This window comes from Empidonax traillii, unplaced genomic scaffold, assembly GCF_003031625.1.
Source record: "Empidonax traillii isolate 1590-97213 ecotype Southwest subspecies unplaced genomic scaffold, ASM303162v1 scaffold1674:size75124, whole genome shotgun sequence".
NCBI classification, from domain to species: domain Eukaryota; kingdom Metazoa; phylum Chordata; class Aves; order Passeriformes; family Tyrannidae; genus Empidonax; species Empidonax traillii.
In genome coordinates, this window is record NW_020956867.1 from 40889 (window position 1) to 67292 (window position 26404).

The window sequence follows — 26404 nt, forward strand, 5'->3', positions numbered from 1 at the left end:
CACTGTGGCCCAGCAGTACAGAAGCTCCAGCAGCAACAGCAGTGAAATGGCAGTGGGGAACCAAACCCCTGCCTTGGGGAGCATTCCAGCCTGGGCACACCTGGGCAGTGGTTCCAGTTCCTCCAGCACCAGAGACTGGAGCTCCTGACACAGCTGAGTTAGAAAGATGCTGTGTGTATAACGTCATCAGAAAAACCATGCACAGAGGTGGAACTAGGAACCAAGAATTTTATTTCATGGTATGAACATGCTCCAGGGGCACAATACTGATTATTTACAGTATAATGAATTAACTTTAAACACAAAGAATAATCAAAAATAAACCGTTAGAAAACCAATAAATAGGAAGACAAGTTCTACAGACTAGCAGGTTTTCCCTCTATACAGGCCTGGCTAAGCAGAACTGTGGAGAAAGGTGAAAGCTGGACATGTGCAGACAGTGTAGTCAGTGAAAGGCACTAAGGACCGTTTCTCCTCCTCTTAAAGGATCAGGAACAAGTTAAATATGAAATAATTAATTTACACAACATTAAACAACACAAAGCAGAAACCTCAATGTTAAAGTCAATGTCCTGGAATGAGGGAAATCTTCTGGTAGCAAGATGCAAAGATGAGCACACAGTAATTTATGTAATATGAGTTTTGATAAATACTATAGAGCATGTACTGACCTGGGATGGCAATGGTTGTATTAAGCTCTTAAAAAACCCCATACAAACCAAATCCCTTCCTCATTAAAACACATTATGGGCCCATCAGACATTCACAGATGGCCCAGGGCTACAGAGAAGGCCCAAGTGGTAAACCTGCCAGCCAGACTCCTTGGTTTTACAGGAAACTTCTTCCCAGAACTTCTACACACCAGTTAAAAGGGAAGCCAAGCTGATAGAGCACACGACCATGACAGAATTCCACTTTAAATAAAGTCCTCTTAAAGAGCAGACAATTTGTTCTCCAAGCCTTTGTAACAGGAGATAACAACCAGTTTCTCCAATTTGCCAATTAAAGGTGTGCAAGCAATTATTTATTGTTTTCTCTGCCTCAAGGCTCACTTAAATATGCAGAGTACTATTGTTTTTAGCAGCAGGACTGTAACATTAACTGTAAAGCCTATGCCCTTATAGTTAAGTTTTAAATATTTTAAATGCAATGCCATGGTCCACAGTGGTATCTTGAAGCCTCTGTCAGGTACAAGAACTTTCAACTGTGTTTTTGAAAGCACAGTTCAGGAGAAACTCCCTCAAAAAACAGATCATTCAGTAAATGTTAGTACAAGATGTAACAAAAAGGAAATCCACATTGTCCCTGGTCCTGAGAACCAGGACAGGTCACAGCTGTGCATTTATCTGCTTGGACTCAGAACTGACAGGAGACTTCAAAGAGCATTGAAGCAATTTCAGTCTGTTTTGTTTGATGAGGATGAAACACAAGGTAACCCAACTCTATCCAAGCATGTTCACAATACAGCCAGCTCTTCACAAGCAAGACCAACTGCAGCTCAGAGCAAGGAGGACTGAGCATTTACCTCCAGGTGCTGGGCTAGAGAAAACAAATGCCCGTGTTTGTATCTGCATGTTGTATGAACTTACCTGGCACCTCCTCCCCCAAAAGAGAGCAGTATGTTCTTCTAGGTCATGATCCCAAAAAAACACATGAAAAAACCAGGGAAAAACTTCCAACTCGTTTAGAATAGCACTGAATATATAATTCAGAGTAAAATATGCCCTTCCAAGACCAGTTTTAACTACTACAGACCCTGTCACAGACCTGTTACAGAGCCCCACAGCATCAGTAAGAAAGGGCTTTGAACTCCTCTCAGTACTTCACAAGAACACTGGTAACTGCAGAGCAAGGGCTCAGGGCACCTGAGGAGCTGCCTTGTGCTCTGTCACACTGAAGGATTCCACTCCTCCTGTCAGCAATCACAGTTTTCATCCTCCAGGTAACCCTAAGATTGCAGGGAGGTCACAGTTCCTTCCCCCCTCATGGCACAGGAGCTGCTGAGGTGCCCACGAGCTGATGTGATGAGTTACAAAGCACCCACAGTCCAAAGGAGATGCATTTTCTCTGTGACACAAAAGCAATGTATCAAAGTGATATGTGTCTATTAGCAGCATAAATATCAAAGAAAAAGAGCAGCCATCACAAACAAATGGTTATTAGCAGAGACCAGAATTTTTCTCCTCTCATCAGAGCACAGCCAGAGACCCAGCACAGCCTACACAGGAGCACAGCAGCTGTTCCAGGGGGTTACTGTTCTGGGAAAACTGGGCAGTTCGTTCTGTTTGACTGCAGAGGAGTCCAATTCACCTTCAGTGTAGAGCACTGGCCTAGAGCCTTGTAGGGATGAAAGACTGGAGTCACAGTGCTCACAGCCCCTCTGCTGCCACCCAGTCCTGGGGTTACAGCACCCCTGAAACCCCCTCTGCTGCTCAGATTACAAAACTGCTCACACACGTATTAAAATTCCAGCCCCCAAGCACAAGAAGCAGCCAAAGCAACGCTGCAACACAGCCTTAAAAGAAGGAAAAAAGCTCTTTTTGCCTTCATATCCAAGGTCTCATTCTCCACAGTGCCAGCAGATCCCACACAAACTGATAAAAATACAAGCATTATTAGACACACTTGATTTCTGCTCCACTTCAGCAGAGCATGGTCCCTTCTCAGATGTCTCAGACTTTTATAGTTCATGTTTTTCCTATCCAGTTACTTCCTCTGTACAGCGAGACGGCAAAAGAGGACTGTGTATTTGACACACAACACTATCAGGTTAACAGCCACAGTGAGGAATTACTAAATAAAAAGATGTGATGCTCTTAAAGGTTTGCAGCAACCACATTCAAACACAGATCAGTGCAACAGGGGACAACAGTGAAAGCTGCCAGTTATGTGCAAAGCATAAGTCAGATCTACCAGCCTTAGTTTTAGGATTTCATTAACTGTTTAGAACTAACACGTCTAGCACTTAAACACACATCTAGAACCCTTATTTCTATACATTTCAACAAGGACTGCCAACAAGTTTCCCTGCACAACACGTTTAATACATGGAATTTCACAACCATCATATATACCAGTTTAATATTATGTTAATATAACATACAATATACAGGCAACTAAGGAAAAATACATTATTTTAAATAAAAAAGTATAGCCATGTTAAACTGTGCCATCTCTTGAATTCCATGTCCTGGCCAAACCATACAGACTCACTGACTTTTACAGGAATTCTGACCAGGTCACACTACTGCAGCAGGGAGTCAATGACAGCTCCTGGCTTGGCCGAACGTTTTCTGTTTGGAGAGCAGAAAGGAAAGGGAAAAACAACACCACACACACATCATTATGCTGGCTAGGAAAGACAGGGACCAGCCACATTTCAAGTCAAAAACTACAGTGTTACTCTTCCACAAGCAAAACCAACCAAACACAAGTGACGGAGGAAGGCCAGGCTGAGATCTCTCCTCTCCAGCAACACCAGTCTGCACTGCCAGCCTGGGTTACACTGAAACACAGGCACAGACAGCAAGCAGCTGCAGGAGGGGAATGCAGCAACACAGCATCGGAAAAATCCCCAGACAAGTCTTTCTGGACAAGATTTACTGCAGTAAAGAGACCTCAGCTTGGTTCTTGTCACACCAGTAAACTACACCATGCAAAATTTTAGTACTTTGCCTTCTCATTAAGCAAATGTTTGAAGACTTGTGGTAAGTTTGCATAAACAAATGTAAGCCTTCCCCTGGGTAAATCCCTCATTACATTCAGATACCCCAGAGTTCTTCACCTTCTACCCGTCTTGGGCCTGGATCTTCCTTTCGAAGTCCTCGGCCTCTCCAGCTTCATCAGGGACTGCCTCAAGCTTTCTTCAGTGTAAGCTAAGTAAACATGGGAAAGGTCCACTTCAAAGGGCTAGAAAAACACCAAAGAAACCCACAAGACAAGAATATCAGGATCATTTTATACACTGATCAGTGCTGCTTCTCTAACACTAGAAAGACTCCTCTCTTCAAAAGAAAAGCCAACTGAACAGCCTGGCTGTAAACAGTGAGCGGCAGGCACAGGCAGCAGGACTTGGACCTGTGCAGTTCAATACATCAGTGCAAGAGCAACTCACATCTTTCTCTTTTTTATCCAGGACGGGTGTCTGTTTCCTCATATTGTTTCCTGTATATGCAACACATTTCTGTAAGAGGAAAGAAAGGTCTGTTAGGAAAGTCTACTGTGCACAGTAAAACCGACTGCAGCTTAATCAGCTTCTTGCTGGGCTCGGTTCAGCCCCTCAGAGCTCATGGTAACATCAGCTGGCACACAGCCACTCTTACCAGCTGCCACTCTCCTATGTCTTCGTTCCAGTGAACGTAGTTTTCAATCATTTCCTAGAAAGAAATCCAGACAGTAGTTGTTAGACTTGCACAATCCACCCTCTAGGTGCACTTTCCAGAACATGCATCTCTAAGGCCTGCACAAGCTGCTTAAGAACAGTCTTAACCATTCCACGTTGTTTTTATCAGGACAGCTACATCATGTGCAAAAAACCCCTATTTATTTATACTCTGAAGACTACAGAAGACAAAATACCACTCCCAATCTGTATGTATTGGAGAGCCCACCAAAGCCTGGTGTCCCCACTATGCCAAAACCATCAGGACAGCAATAAACACACATTGTAACATAAGAAAAAAATTAGGAGGAACTTTTTTTATATTTTATATTAGTGTGCATTATATTTAAGCTTATGATTTCCCTGTATATTGGAGTCTAAGAAAACAAGGGGTGAAGAGCTCCACATTCAGTTTTACTGCTTTGTGTTGTATCAGACATCAGCAAGCACAACTTCAAGCACAGTGAAAAAAGCTTTTGAACAGACCCAGGACATGGGCACGCAGTGCACCAGTAAATACATGGTGAAAGTGATGTTATTATTTTTTTAAATCACAAGGAAAATAGGCTGCAGGAGAACAGAGATCAGCACAGTCCCTGTGCCAGGCTCAGGTGCTTTGCCTTCACCTGGTAGTCCGGAGGAATGAAGTTGTCTATGATGAGCATCTGCAGACGGAGCTCCCTGCTCAGCTGCCGAATGTTCTCCAGCAACCCTTCGATCTCCCTCTGATGCTCTTGTTGCAGATCTGCCATCTGAAAACAAACCAGGCATTTCAGAGGCATCAGTTAGCTAAAGACATGGTAACAGCCTAAAACACAACAGTCCTCAGTCTGTACAAGGATTTTGGGAAACAAAAGCAAGCTCTGGTTATAAGTACTAGAATATTTATCTCTGAAGGATAAACCCTCTGAAACATTCCAGCTTGGAGAGGGCTGAAAATAGCATTAAGTTCTCAGTTTCATAAACCCAAAACTGGCCTCCTGCCAATCCAAGCTCCAGCTACCAGCAGATGAAAAGCATGCAGACAAGTTCTATCCCTGGTGAGGTTTCAAGGAAAATCTCTGATCTCCAAGACCAAATGCATTTTTCACAGAACAGGAACCCCAGCCACTAGCCAGAGGACACATTCATCCAGTGACTGAGGAAGGACAGACAGCTCAGAGCAGAGGAATCTTTAGGCTGCAGCAAAGCAGGAGATGGTGCTGTCAGCAAACAATTTCAAACAATAAAATTGTATTTTATTTCAGAAATAACTAAAGGTTTTCTCTGAAGTTCTGGATATCTCAGGGTCTCACGCAACCCTTCTCACCCTGGCCTGGGGAAGAGCTCTACAACATGCCACTCCAGCACCAGACTTCACTAGATATTTCTGAATTATGTGACCCAAATGGAGAGCATAGAGAGACATTTCTAAATATATGGCACTTTTCCCAGCATTACAAAGCTGATGGTTTACCCTTCCCAGCTCCAGTCCCTCAGGGATCACTGGTTGAGAACTTCAGACACTAACCTCTGATTTTGCAGCCATGAGCATGGTCCAGACTTTCTTCAGCTTTTTGGTTTTCCCCTGTGCTTCCTCCTGGAGGTTGGTGTACTTCTCCTCAATGTCCAAGCGCTCTTGCTGCGTGCAACATTTAGCACAGACACCCACACATTAACACAACCAAAGAAACTCTCTGCAACAGCACCAACAAAAGGAGAAACTACCTGAACAAACCAAGCCTTTGCCAGGAGCACAGAGCCCTGGCTCAGCCCCACGGTGGTCGCAGAGGCCTCTGCAGGGCTGTGTGTGCAGAGCAGAGCCATGCCAAGGGACAGCCAGGGGTGCCCTGCCCTGCTGTGTGCAGGCAGCACAGCACAGAGCCCACCTCCTTCTCCTCCAGCTCCTTGCGCAGCTGCTCTGCTCTCTTCCTTCGTTCCTCCAGTTCCATGTTGGATTCTTCCAGCAGCTTTTCTTGCTCCTCTGCTTTTGCCAGCAAGTCCACTCCTCCCACGATAACCTTCTTCTCCAGTGCAGAGAGTTTCTCCAGCAGGGACTGGTGCTCCTGCCTAGACAGACAAGTAGGTGTGAGACTTCCTGCACTCCAGTGCTCACCAGGCAGCAGGTCCAGCTTGGTTTTATAGCCCAGACAGCACTCACAGGGCTGGAAAAACTTGTCTTGCCGTTTAGGGTTTAAGTGGGGGTGAGGCAGTGCAAGGGAGCACAGGGAGTTCCCCAAGCCCCAGCTCCCATGGCTTTCCCTCAAGCAAAACCAGGTCAGCAGAGAAGTGTGTCCTGCTGTGCAACAGCTCTGGGGGGCTGCAAGGCTCTGGGGACATCCCCAGGCCACTCAAGGCACCCCTGCCCAAAAGGACCCTGCCAGCACAGCAGTGCCCTGAGCGAGCTGCTGAAATGGAGGGGAGTGGACAGACACCAAGGCAGAGCAGCTGAGATGCAAAGCAGGAGTGCTGGAGCAGCCCCTGGGCAGCAGGACCCTCCTGTCTGCTGGGGCAGTGTGACCTCAGCAGCTCTTCGGCCTCGAGGGGAGGAGCCCTGCACCCCAGATGATGTGCCTGTCACTGTGCTGCAGGAAAGCTGGCCTGCTACACAGCACTACTGCTGCTCCTCACAGGGCCTGCCTGATTCATTTCTCTTTCTGGGCTACCTTGCACAACTGGGTGAAGTTAAGAAAACAAAAAAGTGGCTAAAGGGTAAGTTTGTCTTTTCCTTCTCTAAACTCTGAAAGCAGAGCAAGCTCCACTTTCACCCTGACAGTAGCAAGGGATGATGTTCCCTTTCTACAGGGTTTGACAGACACTTCACCACACATCTCCAGATATTCAAATGATTAAGGAAGGAAAAATCCACACAACCACACAAACTGCCGAGAGCACAGTACTCACTGAGCTTTAAGCAAGTCTTTTTCTCTCTTCTCCAGTTCAGCTCTGGCTTTATTTCTTTCTTCTTCTTCCATATCAAGCTTAGTTTCAAGAGCTTTTCTCTCCTCTTCAATCTTTGCTTGCATCTCTACCATCTTATCAGGGGAAACTTTCTTTTTGCCTTTTGGAAGAGATGAAGAAAACCAATTAGTTCACCAAAAATAAGACAGCCTCTGTATAAGAGCATTTTTTCCAAGTTCAGATTCAATACTGGCATTTAACAAAATCTTGATTGGATTAGATTGTGATGGGCACGACTCAGTCTTTCAAACCCCATTTTAGCATTGACCAGTTGTCACCAGTTCCTACAGAGAAGCAATGCTACATAACTAACACTGGAACATAATGCCCCCAAACCAGAAAACATAAGAACACCTGGAGAAGGAGCACTGCCTGAAGAGAAGCCTGAGCTGGAAACTCAGGTGTTCTAACAGTGCAGATTAGGCCAGAGGAAGGAAAACAGAAGACTGCCTTGACCTACAAGAGCTCAGCTACCAAGAGTCACATACTCAAATTTCAGATTAGCATCTCCACCACTCCCCTTGGTCACTGCCCTCCTTACAGGCTTACCTGAGCCAAAGTGGGCACTGAGATATTTTTAAGAACACATTACTGTGAAAATAGAGAGACCAGAGACTCAGAACAGCCCTATGAAAACCAGTCAATTAAAAGAAACTCTTGCTGGTATTTGTTTATGGCACAGTGACCACTCACAGACTGGAAAGTATCAAGGCTTGCTGTGCCTTGTCAGCTGTGTGTTTACAACAGTCCTACAGCAGCACACATGGGCCATTTCATACAGGTAACAGAGGCAGTGGCCAGAGCAACTCACTGCACCCACTGGCCTCAAGAGTCATCCCAAACACACCAGTTTGGAACAAAGTGTGGGGCTGCTGCTCTTGAAGTCACTCTGTGAGTCCTGAGCCAACTGTCCCTGTAACCCCAGGAGTGCTTGAGGAAGGTGAACAGAGATCCTGGGGGGTTATGTGGAGTGACAATGCTCAGCCTACATGCATTTCCTCAGATCCACAAGTCCTAAATCTCTCTTTATTCACAGATGAATCCTTCATTTTTCTGCTTTGCTCTTCTCCAGACATGCAAAAGCCCACCCTGTAGAACCCAGCTGCCCTGAAGCTGAAAGGGGTCCCTGACTGCCACAGGACTGGTTTTCACAGTCACGCAGGGCACACATGGCTGGAACCTGCTCAAGGCAGCTGTGCAGCAAAAGGCTTCTCTCCCTTCAGCCTGCATAGCATTCTGCTTCATTTATCCACAGACATGATATGCATTTTATTTACATTTCCATTACATTAAATACATACACAGTCCAGCAGATAGGACGCAGTGCCCATGTGCACACACATGCACACACCTGGACACGTGTCTGTTCGTGTGCACAGGAGCATTAATTCCTGTCATGGCAAGGTAAGGGCTTTGGCACTACAGCAAACCATTTCCATCTGCTACACTTTAGAATCAGATAATAAACACTTCTTTCCGGGTTTGTGGTGCAAAAATCTCACTAACTAGTCCTTGAGTAAGGAGCTTTCTGGAAGTGCTGCTCAGAGCTCATCATAAGAGATAAGCCAGATAAAGCTCCTTACTGTTAGGACGTAGCCCTATATATTCTCAGTTCAGGAGAAAATGGGAACTGAAGCAAGTTGTATGATCCTTTCACAAGCTCTGCAATTGTACTGTAAGGAGGTGAAAATCAATTACACCAACCTGCTTGATCTTGCATTAAGAGGAAGCAGAAAGCAAATCGCAGAGAGGCAGCAAACATGAAAAGAGGAGGAAAGAAAACATGTTATTGCTTTGATCATTTTGGACAAAGATCATTAGCACCAGAACAAACATTAACTTTGTATGCATGTTTCTAGACTAGGAAACACAGGATAATCATTACTGAAAACCCCTCCATTGGAGCAAACACTAATGTCTCATGTTCTTATGCTAAAGCAGAGGGGGTCTGTGTACTTTAGATTGCTCTGCATATCCAGGATAACGCTCAGCTCACTGGCATTCCTCTGCTCATTGAGTGCAGTGCTGATCCATCACCCCACTGCAGCCTGCCGCAAGGATCATGCCCTGAGAAACAGTCCAAGGGGGCAGACTCTCCTTCCATCACAAACTCAGCTCCTCCCCCACTCAGGAGAGCCAGGTCTGTCATGTTACCTGGAAAATGTCAGCTTACAGAACACACGTTCTGAGTTTTAACCAAGTTTCCAAGCCAATTCTTTGCAAGGTACACGAACAGTTGCACACAGGGAGTCTCAGCACAAGATTTCTCCATTTGGTTACACAGGGAATTAGTAGGTTAATTTGCAGTAACTGGTGCTTCCATAGAGGTACAGAGCCACTTGTTACTCAGGCAAGTGCAGCAAAAAAGGCCGGGCAGGAGAGGGATAATGAAAGACACCACATGCAGAAGGGTCACACCTGAGGACAGTTAATATCCCAAACCACAAAAAGCCACGCTTATCCCAATGGCCAAAAGCCCAGCACACCTTCCCCAACAGAGCAGTCTCCAAACCTGCAGGGGATGGGCTCATCCATCTGCTGACACACCAGCAGTTTGCTATTAACTGTCCTCATCCAAATAAAACACTCTGGTTCCAAGCAAGCTTTGAGAGAGCAAGACTGAAGCAAGCAGGACCCCAGGCTACCATCACATGACCCACCTGTCCCTGCAGGTGTGTTCCTGCTAAACCTGCTGCCATCCTTCTCTGAGCTGATGCTTCCCACTATCATCACCAGTAAAAACGTGAGTGAACTGTGCAGCAACACCTTCCACACTCTCTCCACACAGGGTGGAGAGTGGACTGCATCCATCCAGGATAGCCACAACAGTGGCTGAAGTCCCCACAAGCCGAGCCCTGAGATGTCATTTGTTTCCCCAGTCTTCACCGACTGTAGGGTTTCTACAGGCACAGAGGCCTCTCTGACCAGGAGCAGCCCAGACTTTCCCCATCACCAGACCAAAATTTGGATCTCTTGTTCCTCTGAACTCTCGGAACAGAGATCAAGAACTTGGTATCATGGGGCAGTTAAACCCCCAACCACCAAGGATATTTTTTTAAGTATCTGCAAAAATACAGCAAATCAACCAAGTGTTGCCACATTTTCTTTGCAAGTATAAACTTTGTGCTGTTTATCCTAACTGCTCCACTCATTTTCTCCATAACTAATTTTGAGAAGGCAGAGTCCAATATAACTTAGCACAGCCCATTTCACATGTCTAGCTGTCCTTTTGATGAACTCATATTGTAGTAATTCCCATTAAAAAGCTAGCTTGGATTTTTTTCCCATGTTCTAGAAGGCACATTTAATAGAAGTTGCAAACTGGGTTTTTTAAACTTACTACTTCTCTTTTGTCTTTAAATCTTGCTCAGGCAGCTTCCTATTCTGTCACATGCCTGGCTAACAGTGTGCACACTGAGTAACTGTTTCAAGCATGGAAGCAGCAAAGGAAAAGCATGCTTTAGCAGAGTTACAGCCTCAGGTTTATCTTTCCAACAGACAAAGCAGGGACAGTGCAACATTGCAGAATGGAGTGTGCAGATTATGGAAAGGCCAAAGCTTAAAGGACTTAAGAGCTCCCACTCACTAGTGAAGGACTTATCCAGAGGTTTCTCTATGACAGAGCATGTGGAGTCTGAACTACTGCTGCTGCTACTGCCTGGAAAACAGAAATGCGTCCCACAGAAACACCCAGAGAGGAAGAGACATGCAGATGGGAAGTTAGTTCTAAAGGAAAGAAACCCAGAAGAGCCAGCAACCTAGTCCAAAAAAAGCACAAGTTCCCATTAGGAAGCATTTGCTAGGATCCCTCCCAGACTCAGCTTGCAAAGCCACCACTTCCCAGCACAAAACTGCATGCTCAGAAAGACACTTCAGTTAGAACCCATCTTAACCAGACTACAGCTTAAAACCACATGCCAAGGCAGCTTCCATTTCAAGCAACAACAGCAGAGAACACCAGATCACAGTGGAGAAGGCTGTGGATATCTGCCATAGCAGAGGATTCTGGGACCAGGAATCCTTTCCAGTCTTATGTACATGGCAATGTGCACTTCTCCCTCTGGAAAGCAGACTCAGCTCACACAGGGACAGTCACTGCACACTCCTGCTGAGCAGCTCCCTTAGAAAACTTAACTAGAGCAGCTTGTCTGGGAGTTGAGTCAGTCAGTTATTTGCCCTCTACTCCTTTCTGAAGGTGGTCTCCTCTTGGGAGGGGATTTGGGCACGACTTGGTTCTTGGACACAATGGTCAATCTGTTCACTTCTAGAAATAACCACAAGGTGAAAAATTAAGTAGAAGTTGTTACAACTATCACCAAAGGCACGACAAAGTTCATTTATGACTGCTTGGACAGACATCAAAATGCAGAGAGTGCATCTAAAAGCAGGAATGCTTTAAGAGGAATTTTTTCAGCAGATGTGGGTGCCTCGGGACAGGAAGGCAGTTTGCCAAAATGAGTGTACCAGAGAAACTGCAATTTGAGGTGTAGCACTGGGCTTGACTTCTCTCTGCCTGTGAGGAATCATCAGCCAGGTTCCAGGAGCACAGCAAGCTCCCAGGAAGCCACAGCATGCCATGGTACACAGTGACCTGCAGTTCCAGGTTCAGCCACTCCCCTGGGAATTCAGATTTTTTACAGCAGTTTAACACTGATGTAGGGCCAAGACTTCAGCATGGGATTTCCAGAGTGCTCCCAGACAAGGGATGTGCAGCTCCTTTCTCGGCTACCAGGAAGACACCCAAACACTACGTTTTCCCTCTACCAATATAAAATAGGACACCAGCAGAGTCAGTTACTGAAGTTACTGTCCATAAGACAGATGAATCCTTTGCCTAAACCACAGCCAAAATTCCCCTCCAACCATACCCATGGTTATAAAAACCACATCTGCCTACAAATGATCTCTGGTGTCTCCTTCCTCCCACCCCTGCGAGCAGGGGAAGTTCCACACCGCCAGTCACAAGCCATCCACAGCCACCTTGCGGCCACCAGGGAGCCACCACAAAGGAGGATGTCACCACAAGCACAGCCACCCGAGTGGAAGCAGATACTACACAGGTTTGGAGCTGTCCATCTGCAGAGGGGGCACCAAAGGGCTCGGTTTCTAGGACAGGCATGATAATTGCAGCGGCACAGGGCAGCCCTACAAGTGCACTGGTCCCTGCCTGCCTCTGCCTACAGTTCCTACACCAGCTCCTGGAGCAGAGCAGACTGGGGGCACTGGCAGGAGTCTCTGCAGCCTTACCCCGCCGTTTCTTCCGCTTCTCCCCGTCCTCTCCAATCTCCCCATCGTCATCTTCGTCCTCCTCTTCAGAATCACTGGTCTCAGAACCAGATATCTCTTCCCCTGGAACAGAAGAGTGTGCTTTGTGATGTGCTCTCCTTCCTCTCTAATCAGCTTGTTACTGTGACAGCAGCATTTGTCCAAACCCAGCGGTGCCTGACACCAGCTTAGGAGCTCCTGCACAGGTCCTTAACTGCTGAGCAGACAGACAGTTTGCAGGAGCTCAGGAAACTTAAGGACAATCAAGATAAGCAATTGAATGCTGTGATGTCAGTGTGTACATGTTAGAGCTCCAGAGGCTGCTTTTCATGGGAAATAAAGCATCTTTCCACAGCTGAAGCTACAAAGTTTTCCTAGAAGCATCCCACCACACCTCCTCTTCCATCTCAGACTTCTCTCTCAGATGAAAGAAGCATTACTATTTCCTGCTTCTCCTGAATGCAGCAGATGCCAAACAGCAAGTCATGTTGGAGTTACTGCTACAGCTGTTCTGTGCTGTATCTCTGGAGAGAGATGTGCCAAGGCCACTGTTTAGTAAACATCCCTCTGGCAGGGTCACTCCACGTTGGTGGACTCACAGTGACACAAGCTACATGAACTTACAAGGCTTAAAGAAGTTTCTTGTTTCTCTGCATGGTGTTTGAAAGTCAGCCCCAGTTTTAGCTCCACAAATTCAGTTCAGTTTTCCTCCTGCTAAGTGCATTCCCCTTCCTCCTCAATCCTCCTCATTCAGGGGAAACGTCTGACCTGCTGTTACAGCCCACTTTAACTGCCTAAACCATGGCAGCTGTGCCAGAGCCCTCCCCCGGCCACCAGGGAGCCTGGGCACCCGACCCTGAGGCCACCACTCACCCGAGTGCCAAGTGCCACCTAGTGGGCAGAGCCAGCCCCCAGCAGCACCCACAGACACCCCTCGTGGCACCCAGCAGGGCAAACAAACCAGGACACTGCGCTGCCCCCGTGGCCACCCTGGCGTGGCACGTTCCTGGTGACACCAGCACTGGTGCCCAGAGGGACACGAGGGGGAGGGACAGCCTCACCTTCCTCCAGTTTTTTCTTAAGCTCTTCAATTTCCTTCTGGAACTGGCGGAGCATTGCATCCTTGGGATCCTCGTTAATCCTGGCCTTGTTCTTGATGTTCTTGGCTCTGTTTGCATACCTGAGGGTGCTGATGGTCTCGTCGTAGTTGTAGTCTGCCGGGCCGATGTTTGCACACTGCAACAGAGACAGGGTTATCGGGGACATGTCAGAGCCCAGAACACTGCAGGGACCCCCCAGCCCTGAGTCTCACACTGCTGCTCTCTCCCAAGCTTTCCTGCTGCTTCTACACCAAAGCTGCTCTTGGCTACCCAAGCACAGCTTCTGTTCAATCTCACACACGTGGATATACACACACACCTCTGCACAGAGCCAAAGGGAAGAGATGCAGAGAGAAGATTCTCCAGGCTGCAAACAGCTCAGAAATAGAGAGGTAAATGCCAAACTATCTCAGCTCACCATCATGGTTTTGGAGTTGCCCCCCAGGGAGTCCTGGAGGAGCCGTGTCAGTTTGGAATTCCGGTAGGGCACGTGGGTGCTCTTGCCATCCACCAGCGCAGAGATGACATTCCCCAGGGTGGAAAGGGACAGGTTGATCTTGGTGGCTTCCTTCAGTCGCTGCCCTGTGGCTCCAGTTTTTGTCTGTCTTTCAGAGCCCTGCAAAGGGAACAGGAAGTTAAAACAAATCCCCTAATACATCTCCTCCTTCCAGACAGAATCAGCTACACCTGAAGTCTTGCTGGCAGCCATGTCAGTAACCACCTCATCTATTATTGGAGAACCTGGGTGAGTACCTCAGACATTGCTAGAGAGACAAGTCAAGCACTCAGTGCCAGCAAATTCTGGATTACTCAAAGTAATGCAGCTGGAGAAAATGGAGATTTTGTCCCCATGAACAAAAATGTTATGGGAAATCAGTTAGCAGTTAAAAGGCACCTTAGCTGGAGCTGCTAAACACCATCTACATATCTTCCTATCAGCAGATCAAGGGAGAGCAGCAACACCGCAATTATTTTGAAGAGTTTCAGAGAGCATCCTATGCACACACATCATATAAATAAGTTAAGATGCAGACAATGAATGCTGTTTGTTAGTCTTGCTTTTCCTACATCTTCTCCAAGAAGAAGTACCTCAGTGTCACTCTGGGGCTAAAGGCTTGTTTTATCAGCACAATTACATCGGTTCCAAGTGAGACAGGGAGGGAACCTGCAAGTGATGAACTGCACGGTCAAAGCCCTCTGGAAAAACCTCCCCAAGCCAACCCAAACCTCTCTCCCAGCCCCTGCTGGCGGCACTCACAGCCAGATCCACGAGGTGCAGCTTGCCCATGCGCACGTGCATGTTGCCATCCACGCCCTTCTCGCTGCACTCGATGGTGATGGTGAAGATGGCGTGGGAGCGAGAGCTGTGCTCGTTCATGTTTGTGGCACCAACAGAACCTGGGCACACAGAAAAAGCAGTGATGCCTTCAGAATTAATCACATGCTCCTCTAACTCTTCCTGCTCTCAGAGGAAACCTATCCCCACCTCTTTACCCCGCCCTGTATTTCAGAAGAGGGCAGAGGGATGCTCAGACTCAGTAGTAAAGTGTATTCTTGGGCACTGAAGTTGCAGTACAATCCAGCCTGGACTAGTAGAAGAGTTACAGCCTGCTGCAGCTCTAAGCCAACCAGACTCTCAAGAGCAGCAGTTGTCCTCATCTGTTTCTTTAGGGCTAAAAAGACCAGTAATCTAAGGTATCCACAGCTGATCCTTGAAAACAGCTGTATTTTCAGAAATAAGAGTACAGGAATCCACGCCAAGAGCAACAGTAGCCAGAACTTTAAGTCAATAAATAATCTGAGCTTAACTAAGAAGTGTTCCAGAAGGCATAAACCACCTCCCACTCAAAGCACAGGGCTACGTTCATCCTGATCAGAACTGAAGAGGGAAAAGGAACAAGAGACCCACTAGCAGTTCTGACAACACTGACTGCCCTCACTGCATCCTGCCTTCTCTGGTCCCCTGCTGGCACTGCCCAGTGTGGGAGGCACAGCCTTCTTTACCTGCCCCTGCACCAAAGGGGTTCGGGAGGAGAGCACCTTTCTGTTCTGCTCAGCTGAACAACCTTCCCAGCAACAGGACTAGGGTCTCTCCCTGTGGTCTGGAAAGCAGCCCTTTGCTCTGTCTGAGCTTTAACCTGCCCCCAGCAAGGCTACGTACGGTTCTTGTGGCCCAGAGTCATGATCCTGTCCATATCATCTGCATTGTTTACGACATAAGCTGAGAGGTCTTTGATATAAACTCCCACATCAGGTCTCTCTTTAACCTAAGAGAGAAACAGTCCAGACTGAGCATCCCTAAGAGACCCCCAGCAGCAATTCTCAGTGGTACTGTAACAGTGCAGGGATCCACCCCTCCAGGTTCTGGTTGGCACATCAAACGCTCCACGCAGAGCAGATAAGGAATAAACACTCATGCATGACAACATTCCATGGTTTTCCCCTGGGGACAAGACATGACTTCAAGTCTCGCTCTCCAATTCCTAGAACTGCTGAGGGGCCCGTGGGGCAGCACTGCAGGTACAAAACCCACTGGCTGGAACAGCCAGTTTCTCACTGTGCAGCTGACCAAGCAGAAGGGATTCAGAGAAGCCAGTAGTGACAGCCAGCTATTGCATCTTCAAGGAAAGAGGACTGCTGAGGAGCCCAACCTCCCGCTGCCCTTCACGTGCTGCTGTGGTCTCAAAAGCAGAACACAGCTCTGAGTCCAGCACACAGCACCTTCAGGAGAGCAGGCTCACCTCCAACCTCTGTGTCTGGTCCTTTCCCAGCAGGTCCCGCACCTCCTCATTGTAAATCTCCAGGTAAGAGACACGAACTAAGAACCTGAAGATGAACGGTTTGTTTAGTGAGAATCTGCTCAAGTTCCACAAACACAGTCACAGAGAGCAAAGAAAATGCAGTGAAATACCAACATAATCTCGCTGCCCCCCTCAAGAACTGCCAGAGTGGGAGCCTTTCAGCTCAGGTCTGAGGTACCATTTCAGTGTCATTGTCAAGGTCAGGCTCCTGCTGCACACAAAAAGGACAGAAGCAGTGAAGAGAAGCTGTTTACCTTGTGTCCCCCTCTGCCTTGGCAATGTGACCGAATATATGAGCAAAGGAATTGGGAATGATGCCTCTGAGCTCAGGAACTGCTCGGACCCCTTCCATGGTGAAAGTCTTGCCTGTTCCAGTCTGCCCATATGCAAAAATAGTACCTGGGGGATAAGATAAACGAACAAACTCTGAGAAATTGCTAACTGCAGTTTCATTTCATCCCTTCTTAGCCTGATAGCACTAAACACCTCTAGTGTTACAGAGCTGAAGTTTTCCACCCACTCCAGTAGCTGCTGTACAAGGCTGGGGCAACAAGCGCTGGGCAAACACAGCAAACAGGGCTGAGCAACTGTTCAATCCAGCCTGCAAGACTCCTAACAAAACATCAGCTGGTTTTAACTGTGCAGAGGTATTAAAGTCTGGAGTACCAGCACACTTAGGTTCAACATACAAACAAAGCAGGCAAGCCCAATTAATAACACGGTCAATTAGCAGAAGATAATTATGTACCAGCTGCAAACCCAACTATTGCTCCAAGCCACAGCAGAAAGGGTGTGAGGGTTCTACAGCACAGCCACAGCACAAGCCCAGCTCTGAACCTGCAGGTGCAGCTACAATTTGGACTAGAGAATCAGCCTTCACTGGAAGGCATCCAGAAATGTTACTGAGATCCCTGACTCTGGAACTCCAGAAATATAACAGTTCTTACTTTCAGCCTAGCACTGCTGAAAACTCCAGCTTTCATTGTCAAGCCATGACAGATTTGGAAAACTGAAAAGAACATTTTGGGTGGAAGGGACCTACTATGATCCCCTAGTCCAACTGCCCAACCAATCCAGGGCTGACCAAAAATTAGGCTTGTTGTTAAGGGCATTGTCCAAACGCCTCTCAAACACTGACAGGGCTTGGGGCATTGACCACCTCTCTAGGAAGCCTTTTTCAGTGTCTCAGTAAAGAAATGCTTCCCAAAGTCCAGTCCAAACCTCCTCAGGTACAGCTTTGAACCACTCATTTTTGAACCCCAAATTTTCATCAGCTGAAACCCTCATGTGTTCGCACAAGAGCTTATGAGGCATTTTACAAATGCTGAAGAACTTTGTAAACTGTTGTTGTTTGTAGCACACTGTTACAGAAGGCAGTAACCTGCTTTCCTTCATATAATACATTTCCATGCAAAACAGACACACACAAATCACGGCCGTACTCTTCGCATCTGTAGGAAGCAACAGACTGTCTGTGGGGTAGGCTAGAAGTGTTTAAGCAGTCATCTTAGTTCAAAACAGCCAAGTTCAGAGTTAGGAACGCAGCAGTTCTCTGCAGAGGTCTGTGTGCATACCTACTGCTGCAGGGCTGTGGTAGCTGCCTGGGTGCTGACACTGAGCAGGGAAGAGCCTCTGAGAACTCTGATAATAAGGTAAAGTGCAGATTTTTGCAAAGAGAAGATACAGGACAAAAACACAGAGCTAACTGACCCCAGCTGAGTCTTGTTCATCACCAGTCTCCCAATGTCAATGACTGCAGTGGGTACAACCACCAGAACAGCAAGTACCTCCACGCTATTTTAAGTTCACAGCCACAACAGAGACAACACAGGGCCACAACTCTCAGAAGGTGAAACTTCCTTAACAAGATCAGCTGGAACTCCATCAGTGCAAAGAACAGGAGATGGGATGGGATCCTTCACTTAAATCACAGGACTTACCATTGTATCCCTCTAGGACAGAGTCAATGATAGGTCTTGCAGTTAAATTATAGACATCCAGCTGTTTACTCTCTGGTCCAAACACTGTGTCAAATGTAAATGTCTTGGGAGGCTCGTTGGAGGAGTCTGTTTTATGCACAGTTATGGTCCCTCTCATCTCATCCACGTTCACAGCCATTTTGTAGCCCGTGGCTTTCTCGCGCTCGTTGAGGGGCCGGCACCGAACCACCACCTTGACATTGTCACAGCTCTCAGGCCTGTCCAGCTTCTCAGGCCTGTTGATCTGCAAGTGTTTAAAAACCAAAGAACACCCAGGCGAACACAGTGTGAACATAGAATCAGAGAAAGGCTTGGGTTGGAAGGGACCTTAAAGATAACCCACTGCACCCCCTGCCACGGGCAAGGACACCTCCCACCAGTCCAGGTTGCTCCAAGCTCCGTCCAACCTGGCCTTGGACACTGCCAGGGATCCAGGGGCAGCCACAGCTTCTCTGGGCAACCTGTGCCAGGGCCTCCCCACCCTCTCAGGGAACAATTTCTTCTCAGTATCTCATCTAACCCTGCCCTCTGTCAGGACAAAACCACTGTGTGTTTAAGCACAGATGCTGTGGAATCAGCTCAAGCAGGTGCACACATCTCTTCATGACTGTGAACTTGGGGAGTTAAAACCAGAACTGGTTTATAATTAAAGCTGAGAGAATAACACACATTTAATCATTCACTGCAATCTGTTTGTTTGCCAACAGGGAAACTTAATGAGTAAACCTTGAGCATTTCACATCCATTGTGGTCTAAGAGTTTTTTCAGGAAACACTTTCCTACTTGCAAGCAACCTGCAAGCAGTTTGCTGGAAGTGTGTGCAGCCATGACATTCTTTCACATTAATACTGACCACACTCTCAGACCTCACAGATAACATCAGTGGATAGCAGGGAGCACTGGCTGAACGGAATTCATTTCAGTTACAACCCTCACTGTACTTGCTGAAATTTAATCGTTTAGAAAATCTGAACGTTGTACTATAAAACCTCACAAACCTTTCCTTTCGTGCAGTTACCAAAACAAATCTCGAAGCAGGGCTGATGAGTCTGCTGTCACATGCTCTCCCGATCAAACAAACCTAAAGCCCATTTGCTCCAGTTCAGCCTCAGACACTCCCCTCGGCGCGAGGTGCTGCGGCTGGGCAGGTACCTGCGGCTGGAGCAGCGCTGCTGGACCTCAACGGCAAACAAAAGCCTCTCCCCACGCCCGGCTCCCCTCAGGCCTCGGCAGAAGCTGCTGCCGATCGCGGGGAGCGGCTCAGCCCCACCCGGGCGGGGCAGGGACCGTACACGAGGTGCGGCCAAAACCAGGGGCGGGATTCGGGAGCCGCCACGAGCCCGCCCGGACGGGGACGAGACCCTGCGGAGAGGCAGAACCCCCCAGCCCCGGCTGCCACGGAGCCTCGCCTGGCCCACAGCCCCTCACCGCCCGCAGCCCGTCACCGCCCCTGGCCCGCTCGGCCTGACAGGCGCCCGCAGGGAGCGGCGGGGCCTGCGAGCCCCTCCCAGCCCACGCCGGGCGCGGCGGCTCCTGCCCGCGGCGGGCGAGGTGCGGGGCAGCCGCAGTGTGTGTGTGTGTCCCCTGTCCCCCATCCCCTGTCCCCCATCCCCCGCTCACCGGCATGATGGCGATGGCGGCACCGCCCGGGCGGCGGCACCGCGCACAATGACGGCACCGCGCATGCGCCGCCCCGCCCCGCGCCCAATCCGCGAGCCCTGCGGGGGCCCCGCCGCCAATGGCCGGCCAGGGGAGGCGGGGCCGCAGCGGGACCAGCCAATGGCGAGGCAGGAACGGCGGGGGCGGGCGGGGCGTCCTGTCACCATGGCAACGGCGGGGGGGCGGGCCCGGTCACCGCCCGGGCTCTGAGGGGATGATTGGGGTACGGGGGGGCTGCCCGGGCTCTGAAGGGGGCTCTGAGGGGATGATCGGGGAATGGAGGGGCTGAGCGGGCTCTGAGGATTATCGGGGTCCGGAGGAGCTGCCCGGGCTCTGAGCGCTCTGATTGTGGTTCACTGGGTCTGACTGGGCTCTGATGGGTTTCTGGGGATGCAGCTCCAACCTGTTCCCCACACAGAAAATCCATCACCTCCTTTTCCTGACTGGAACGTTCTGAATTACTCCTGAGACAGAGAGAATGCAGAGTGCCTTAAATATAAACAAGACAGACCAAGTGGCACAGAAATCAATTAGCCCTGTGAATAGAAGAGGCACGTGGCCAGGTTGTCTGCCATTTAGTGTAAATTCTCCCGGGATGCTGCTGGGATCCTCCACACCTGCTGTTCTACTCACCCTGCTGCATGTCCACATCCCACTGTCCACGTGCCGAACATTTACAGGAACTAGACTAAGTTACTCCAACAATCTGGCCTTTTCCTTTCATAATATATGTCAATAGGAGTCAAAGACATAATTTTGTGCAACGGGAAAGGTCCATGAATAGTTTCCCTGGCTCCTCAGTCCTACCTGTCTCGCTCCCTCACGTGTTTCTGCACACCCAAATCCTGTTGGCAGGGCCTTGCTCCAGTCCCACTCCTCCCCTGGCTGCCTTGGCTATGGACAACCAGGGCCTGGGATCCCAGGGCAAGGCCAGGAATGCCCAGCACGGAGCCCCAGGCACAGGCACAGAGCGAGGGCTGTGTGTCAGCTGTGCTGTGTTTTTGCCAGAGGGAGGGAGGTGGGAGCAGGAATGTGGACAGGACTGATCTGGGGCTTCCAGAACTCCCCCACCAAACTGACCGGTGTGTCACAGGGCCGGGAATGACAGGACAGAGCCATTCCCTCACCCCAGGGAGTGTCTCCAGGTGAGTCAGGAAGTGCAAGGACCAGGTGTTCAGTCACTTTGCAGTTTATTCACTGCCATGGTGCTACCCAGAGCTGTGCTGAGCGCTGAGATCTGCGGACTAATGGACTCATTTCACAGCAGAAAATGTAGAACTGGGGGGCTGGGGAGAGAGCGGGGAGAGCCTGTGTGGTGAGATGGACCCAGCTGGGCTCTGTGTACGATGGAAACAGTTTTGCTCAGCTGCTCCTTTAAGTGCGGCAGAACCATGGCAGTGTGCACAGAAGTGCCCTGCCAGCCTTGTCTCTTTTATGCAATAGTCTAGAAATGCTACTTCTTACCAAGTATTTTTACTACCAGATGAAGCAAATTAGGGTAATTTGATGAGTAATATTAAACAAATTGGTGGTTGATGTTGTCTGTTCTGTGCAGCTGCTTGGCCCTTTCAGTTCCCCCACAGCAGGGTTCAGGTGTGTGCCAGGGTCCTGCGTGAATTGTCCTGGCAGCCAGAGGCCTTCTCACCTCAAAGCAGCTTCCAATAAGATAGAAGAAAGAAAAACCCAGTACATTTCTCCAGGTGCCTTGGGGGAGTCACAAACCTGGCTCAGCAAATTCAAGGGCTGCTAAAACTCTTGCAGAGTAAATCAAAGGCTGCTCCTGAGTCCAGTTTCTCTGTCGAGGCTGCCTCAGTGGAACAGGTGCTGCGTGGAGGCTGCAGCTTTCCCTGGGTGGGAATAGCAAGCACACTCAGCCCCTCGTTTGTAAGAGCTCATTTTGGGAGGGCTGGGTGCTTCCCTACTCACTGCCCCAGTACAGCCCAGTCCCAGGCCTGGGGCACCCAGCTGGGCATGGCTGGGTGGGCAACACAAACCAGTGGGTTAAACAGCACCAAAATGTGCCCTTGCCCTCCCTCTGCAGACACAGCCCACAGTTCCCTTCAATTCAAGCCTCCAGACATCCAAAATGCTAATTAGAGCACTTAAAAAGATTTGAGTCTTCCTTTGGAGATATGTTAACAAAATCATCAAAGCACTAACCGTATTTTTCTTCTAACTTTTCCTCCCCCTCAGGGCACAGATATCTCTCTGTCGAATTACAAGACTGCACTTCTCTGGATTGCAGAAATAAGCTCCAAGTTCCAGTTTTACCCTGAAGAGTTTGCCCTGGTGACCAGCGTCTTCAGCAGGCTGTTGGCATCAGTGAAGGCAGAGATCTCTCAGCTTTTCCCTGGCCAGATTACTGCCTGGGAATGTAAGGAGCCTGTAATCAGTTTACACACAAAGCAGGGACTATGTTTGGCAGCAGATTTAGGGAGCAGTCAGGGTCGCTGCTGGGGAAGGCTTTAAGCACACACATATATAATGTATGAACGTGAGTGTTTGATGAGGTTCCACTGATGCCCAGGCCTCGTTAAGAGTGTTTATACTGTGATAAGTCCAAAGAACTCATTATCATCTGGCTGTCTCTGCTAAACACAAAGCATTTATGTTATTGCTTTTAATATTTTAGTTTTGAAAGCACAATTTTTAAACAAAATTTGCAACAGCAAAGTTAGGAGCTGAGCTGAGCCTTGCAGCTCTCAATCCCATTTAGATTGATACTGGGACATAGAATCACAGAATCATTAAGGTTGGAGAAAGCCTCCAAGATCATCAAGTCCAACCTTTGACCAATCACCACCTTGTCAACTAAACCAGAGTGCCACGTCCAGTCATTCAGTCAACACTTCCCTGGGCTTAACAACCCCTTCCATGAAGAAATTCTTCCTGAAGGCCAATCTTAACCAGTATCTGAGGTGAGGAGTAACGTTGCATTGTAAATATTGTGGCATTGCATAGTCTAAAAATTGGGGGATACATGAATAAAGGTTGAACCAATAAGAAGATTTGTTCTGCTTCACTTTTGAATTTCCTTGTTCTATTTCCAGATTCTGTAGCTAAACTAATTCAGAAGCAACTGTAACTCAGATGAAAGTTTGAAACTTGTGCACGTGTCATAGAATGCAATTATTTCCCACAAGACTCTTACCTTCTTTACTTGATGTTTTCTTCTCCCTTCAGGCCCAATTAAAATATCTGCAGTGCATTGCAATTTCTTGCCTTGTCCTTGCAGCAAAACCAGTGAAGAGGGTGAGGTCTGTATGTTCCATTTTCAGCACACTGGAAGTTGTTCATGTTTCCAGGTCTTTCAACAACTTGGACATAATGAAGAAGTGTTAATTTGTTTACCCCAAGTAACAAGGGCTCTTGGATGAGCATTCTGCTTTGCACACACTTGTTGAACCTCGTCAGATCCCTTCATAGGACAGAGAAGCACACACAGCACTGTGTCGGACGTTGGCCTCTTTATTTTTTTAAATTTTTAAACTTTATACAGTAATCCCATCGGTGCAGACACTGGTGGTACAGAGCACTGTAAATGCTCTCCAGCTGAGATCTTGAGAATGGAAAGAATTATCCTGGATAAGCTTCAGTGGGATCTTTACACAGCAACACCAATGGATTTCTTAAACATTGTAAGCACTACGTTTTGCAATTTTTTTCTTTAAAGAAACAACTCCTTATCAAATAAGACTAGAAAACACACCCACACACACACACACACACACACACACATCCTTCCCAAGATGCTCTGCAAACTACCTGTTCCTACCTATCTGCAAGTCTTTTAAAGAATATTACAGTAACTTTCTTTTTAAATTAATTTTTAAAATTTTCTACTATTTAAAACCTTTCCTTTTGCTGAAAAAAATTTACTCCTGTCTTCAAAGGGCAACTGAAATGGATATTAAAAAGATTCTCATAATGCACAACTCTATGCCATTTTTATTTTTTTAAGTACACGCTGCAAAAATATTTCTAACTATTTCCCTTCTATTAATACTGTACATAGAAAGCTGTCAGAGTGTTGCTACATTTCACACACAGGTTTTTTTCTTAAATCACTTTCCTTTTCATCCCACTAATTATTCATTTATGCAATGAGACCACCCCGACCTGGCACTTAGTTCACATTGCAGTTACTAAACATTTGATAGAAACAATTAAACTTTGTCTTCAAGAAACGGTCATGTGCTAGTAAGGCAAAATTCATGTGATACAAACACATCCTGGATCCCTTTTTTAAGGTTATGTGCAAATATCGAGCCATTTTAGGCTGCTGATTGTGAGAACTGCCTTTTGCAGGTGCTTGTTTCCTCGGGAAGTTCAGAGTGCAGTTGGTATTACTGGTGCTGCTGGATCTGGAGCTGCTGGCCTGAACTGAGTCTCCCGGGCAGCAATCTGGACAACGCAGAAACTTCAGAGATTGTTAGGAAACACAGACCTTGTACATTCATTATCAGTTCAATGATTGGCAAGTACAAACACAAAACACAAAGAAAAAGGTGGGGGAAGCCTTCAGGTTTCCTGGTATGAGATGAAATTCATCTGTACTTCTGGGTGATGACATATGAAAACATAGAAACTTCACTGACCTCTGCTTTTCTCTGTATATATATTTATATATATATATGTACACTTTCTCTTCTCTCCAGTTCCATGCCATGGGGATGTCCAACAAGCCCCATCCCACCCAGCTGCCTCAGAGGAATCCTTCCCTCCACGTGGCGCTCTTGACCAGGCAGCTGCAGCACTGGATGGCCTCCCACCAGCTCGTGCAGTTGAGGGGCTCCACGCTGGTCTTGGTGATCATCACCTTGGAGCTGGAGAGGCAGGCTCCTGGCTGGCTTTGTGTTACTACTGATCTGCTAAAGAAAGCACAGGTAGGAAGCAAAATGGCCTTTGGTCACAAATCCTGAGGGCGGGACATGGTAAATTAATAAAGCCATGTGTATTAACAGCCAGCACTGCACTTCAGCAGCTCCTGAGACTCCCGTCCATGTTCTGCCTTTGCTGCAGGCCCTGCTGGTGCTGACAAAAGGCAACAAAACTGCAGCTCAGGGGTGGCACTGGGGAGAGGGACATCCCTTTGGCACAGAAGGGAGCTTTCCAATTTCTTGGCCACAGATCCTGAGCCAGGAGAGATCTGCATCTTTCCTTGCAGGTGAGCAGTGCTGAATTCATCCACAACGAGCTTGTGGATTGAGAGCTAACGTGCTTGCAGCCACCCAATGCTGTTTATATTTTCTGCCTCATCAGCCAAGCTGTCCAGGGCCATCCCAAGGCAAGGCTACCCTGCCACCACCCTTCTGCAGGGAAGAATTCCCATCAGGGGAGGTTGAGGGTTGCTGTAAGCCAGGCTGTTTCTGCACCTCTCACACCTGTCTGGTTTTATGTCCCTCCTAAGCAGTGTGTGCTGCCCCTCAGTTTTAATGTCATTACATACAGAAAGCTGGGGAGAGGAGGGACTCAGTCACAGTCCTTTGACTCAGAGCTCCAGTTGGCAGGCAGCTACAAACTGCAGGAAGAACCAAATGCCTCAGTTTATTTTTAAAATAGCCCTGATAAAGTTTGACAGATGGAGCCTTTCATGCAGCTCACACCATTGTTCTCTCATTAGAGCTGATCTGGCTCACCCTGTGGGAGCCTGAGCAGGAGCTGCTCTCGAGGAACGGGGAGTCCCCACTGCTGCCTCTGGAGCAGCTCTGGGGTGCAACCAAGGTTTGCAGTCAGCAGTGAGAAGCCTCAGTCAAACCTCCAGTTTTCTTAATGCCTTACCCTGGAATCCAGGGATCTAGAATCTGTGCTTCTTCCTGGTTAAGCCATTAAAGACCCAATCACAGTTCCTTTAATTAATTCCCCTCAACCACATTATTTCTTATTAACTGTTAATCTTCATAGCAAGGCGGTTTCACAAAGGTCAGGTTAAACCTCTCTTAGACTTTAAAAAACCAGCTTCACACATTCTTTTAAAATAAGTGGGATTTTGGTTTTGTTTTAAATAATAGGGCCAGTGTTTTGAGGTGATTGTTACCCTACTTTGAAGGTGTAATCCAGCCAGTACAGGATGGATACCACCACACCTGCAATCCTGTCACAGAACGGGAAGGGGTTCCAGATGGACTGGCACAGGCTAAATACTGGGCAGGTGTCTCAGGTAATGACATGGGAAAAATAATTTGGGGACAGGGATGGGACAGGAGCAAGGGGACCCTCATGCTGTAACAGCAGAAAGTTTCTGGCCTCTCTCCCCTTCCTCACTGTCTTACCTTGCAG

At 47.9% G+C, this 26404-nt stretch overlaps 1 protein-coding gene and 1 pseudogene across 3 annotated transcripts; one reads left to right on the forward strand and one right to left on the reverse strand.

The window, feature by feature from the left end:
• Positions 1-214: 214 nt before the first annotated feature.
• KIF3A (kinesin family member 3A) lies at positions 215-20174 on the reverse strand. Of its 3 annotated transcripts, XM_027908305.1 has the most exons (19): positions 20087-20174; positions 18428-18710; positions 16742-16886; positions 16428-16512; positions 15848-15953; positions 14945-15084; positions 14105-14302; positions 13648-13822; positions 12569-12670; positions 10908-10979; positions 9026-9034; positions 7265-7421; positions 6250-6430; positions 5892-6002; positions 5008-5133; positions 4323-4376; positions 4115-4183; positions 3785-3909; positions 215-3293 (listed from the first exon to the last, which is right to left on the reverse strand). In XM_027908305.1, exons 1-19 carry the CDS (start codon positions 20090-20092, stop codon positions 3245-3247), a joined length of 2193 nt encoding a protein of 730 aa, XP_027764106.1. In that variant the 5' UTR covers positions 20093-20174; the 3' UTR covers positions 215-3244. The 3 variants fall into 3 exon arrangements, with proteins under 3 accessions (XP_027764106.1, XP_027764107.1, XP_027764108.1); XM_027908306.1 differs by lacking the exon at positions 10908-10979; XM_027908307.1 differs by lacking the exons at positions 9026-9034; positions 10908-10979.
• LOC114070739 lies at positions 20135-25537 on the forward strand (annotated as a pseudogene).
• Positions 25538-26404: the final 867 nt, after the last annotated feature.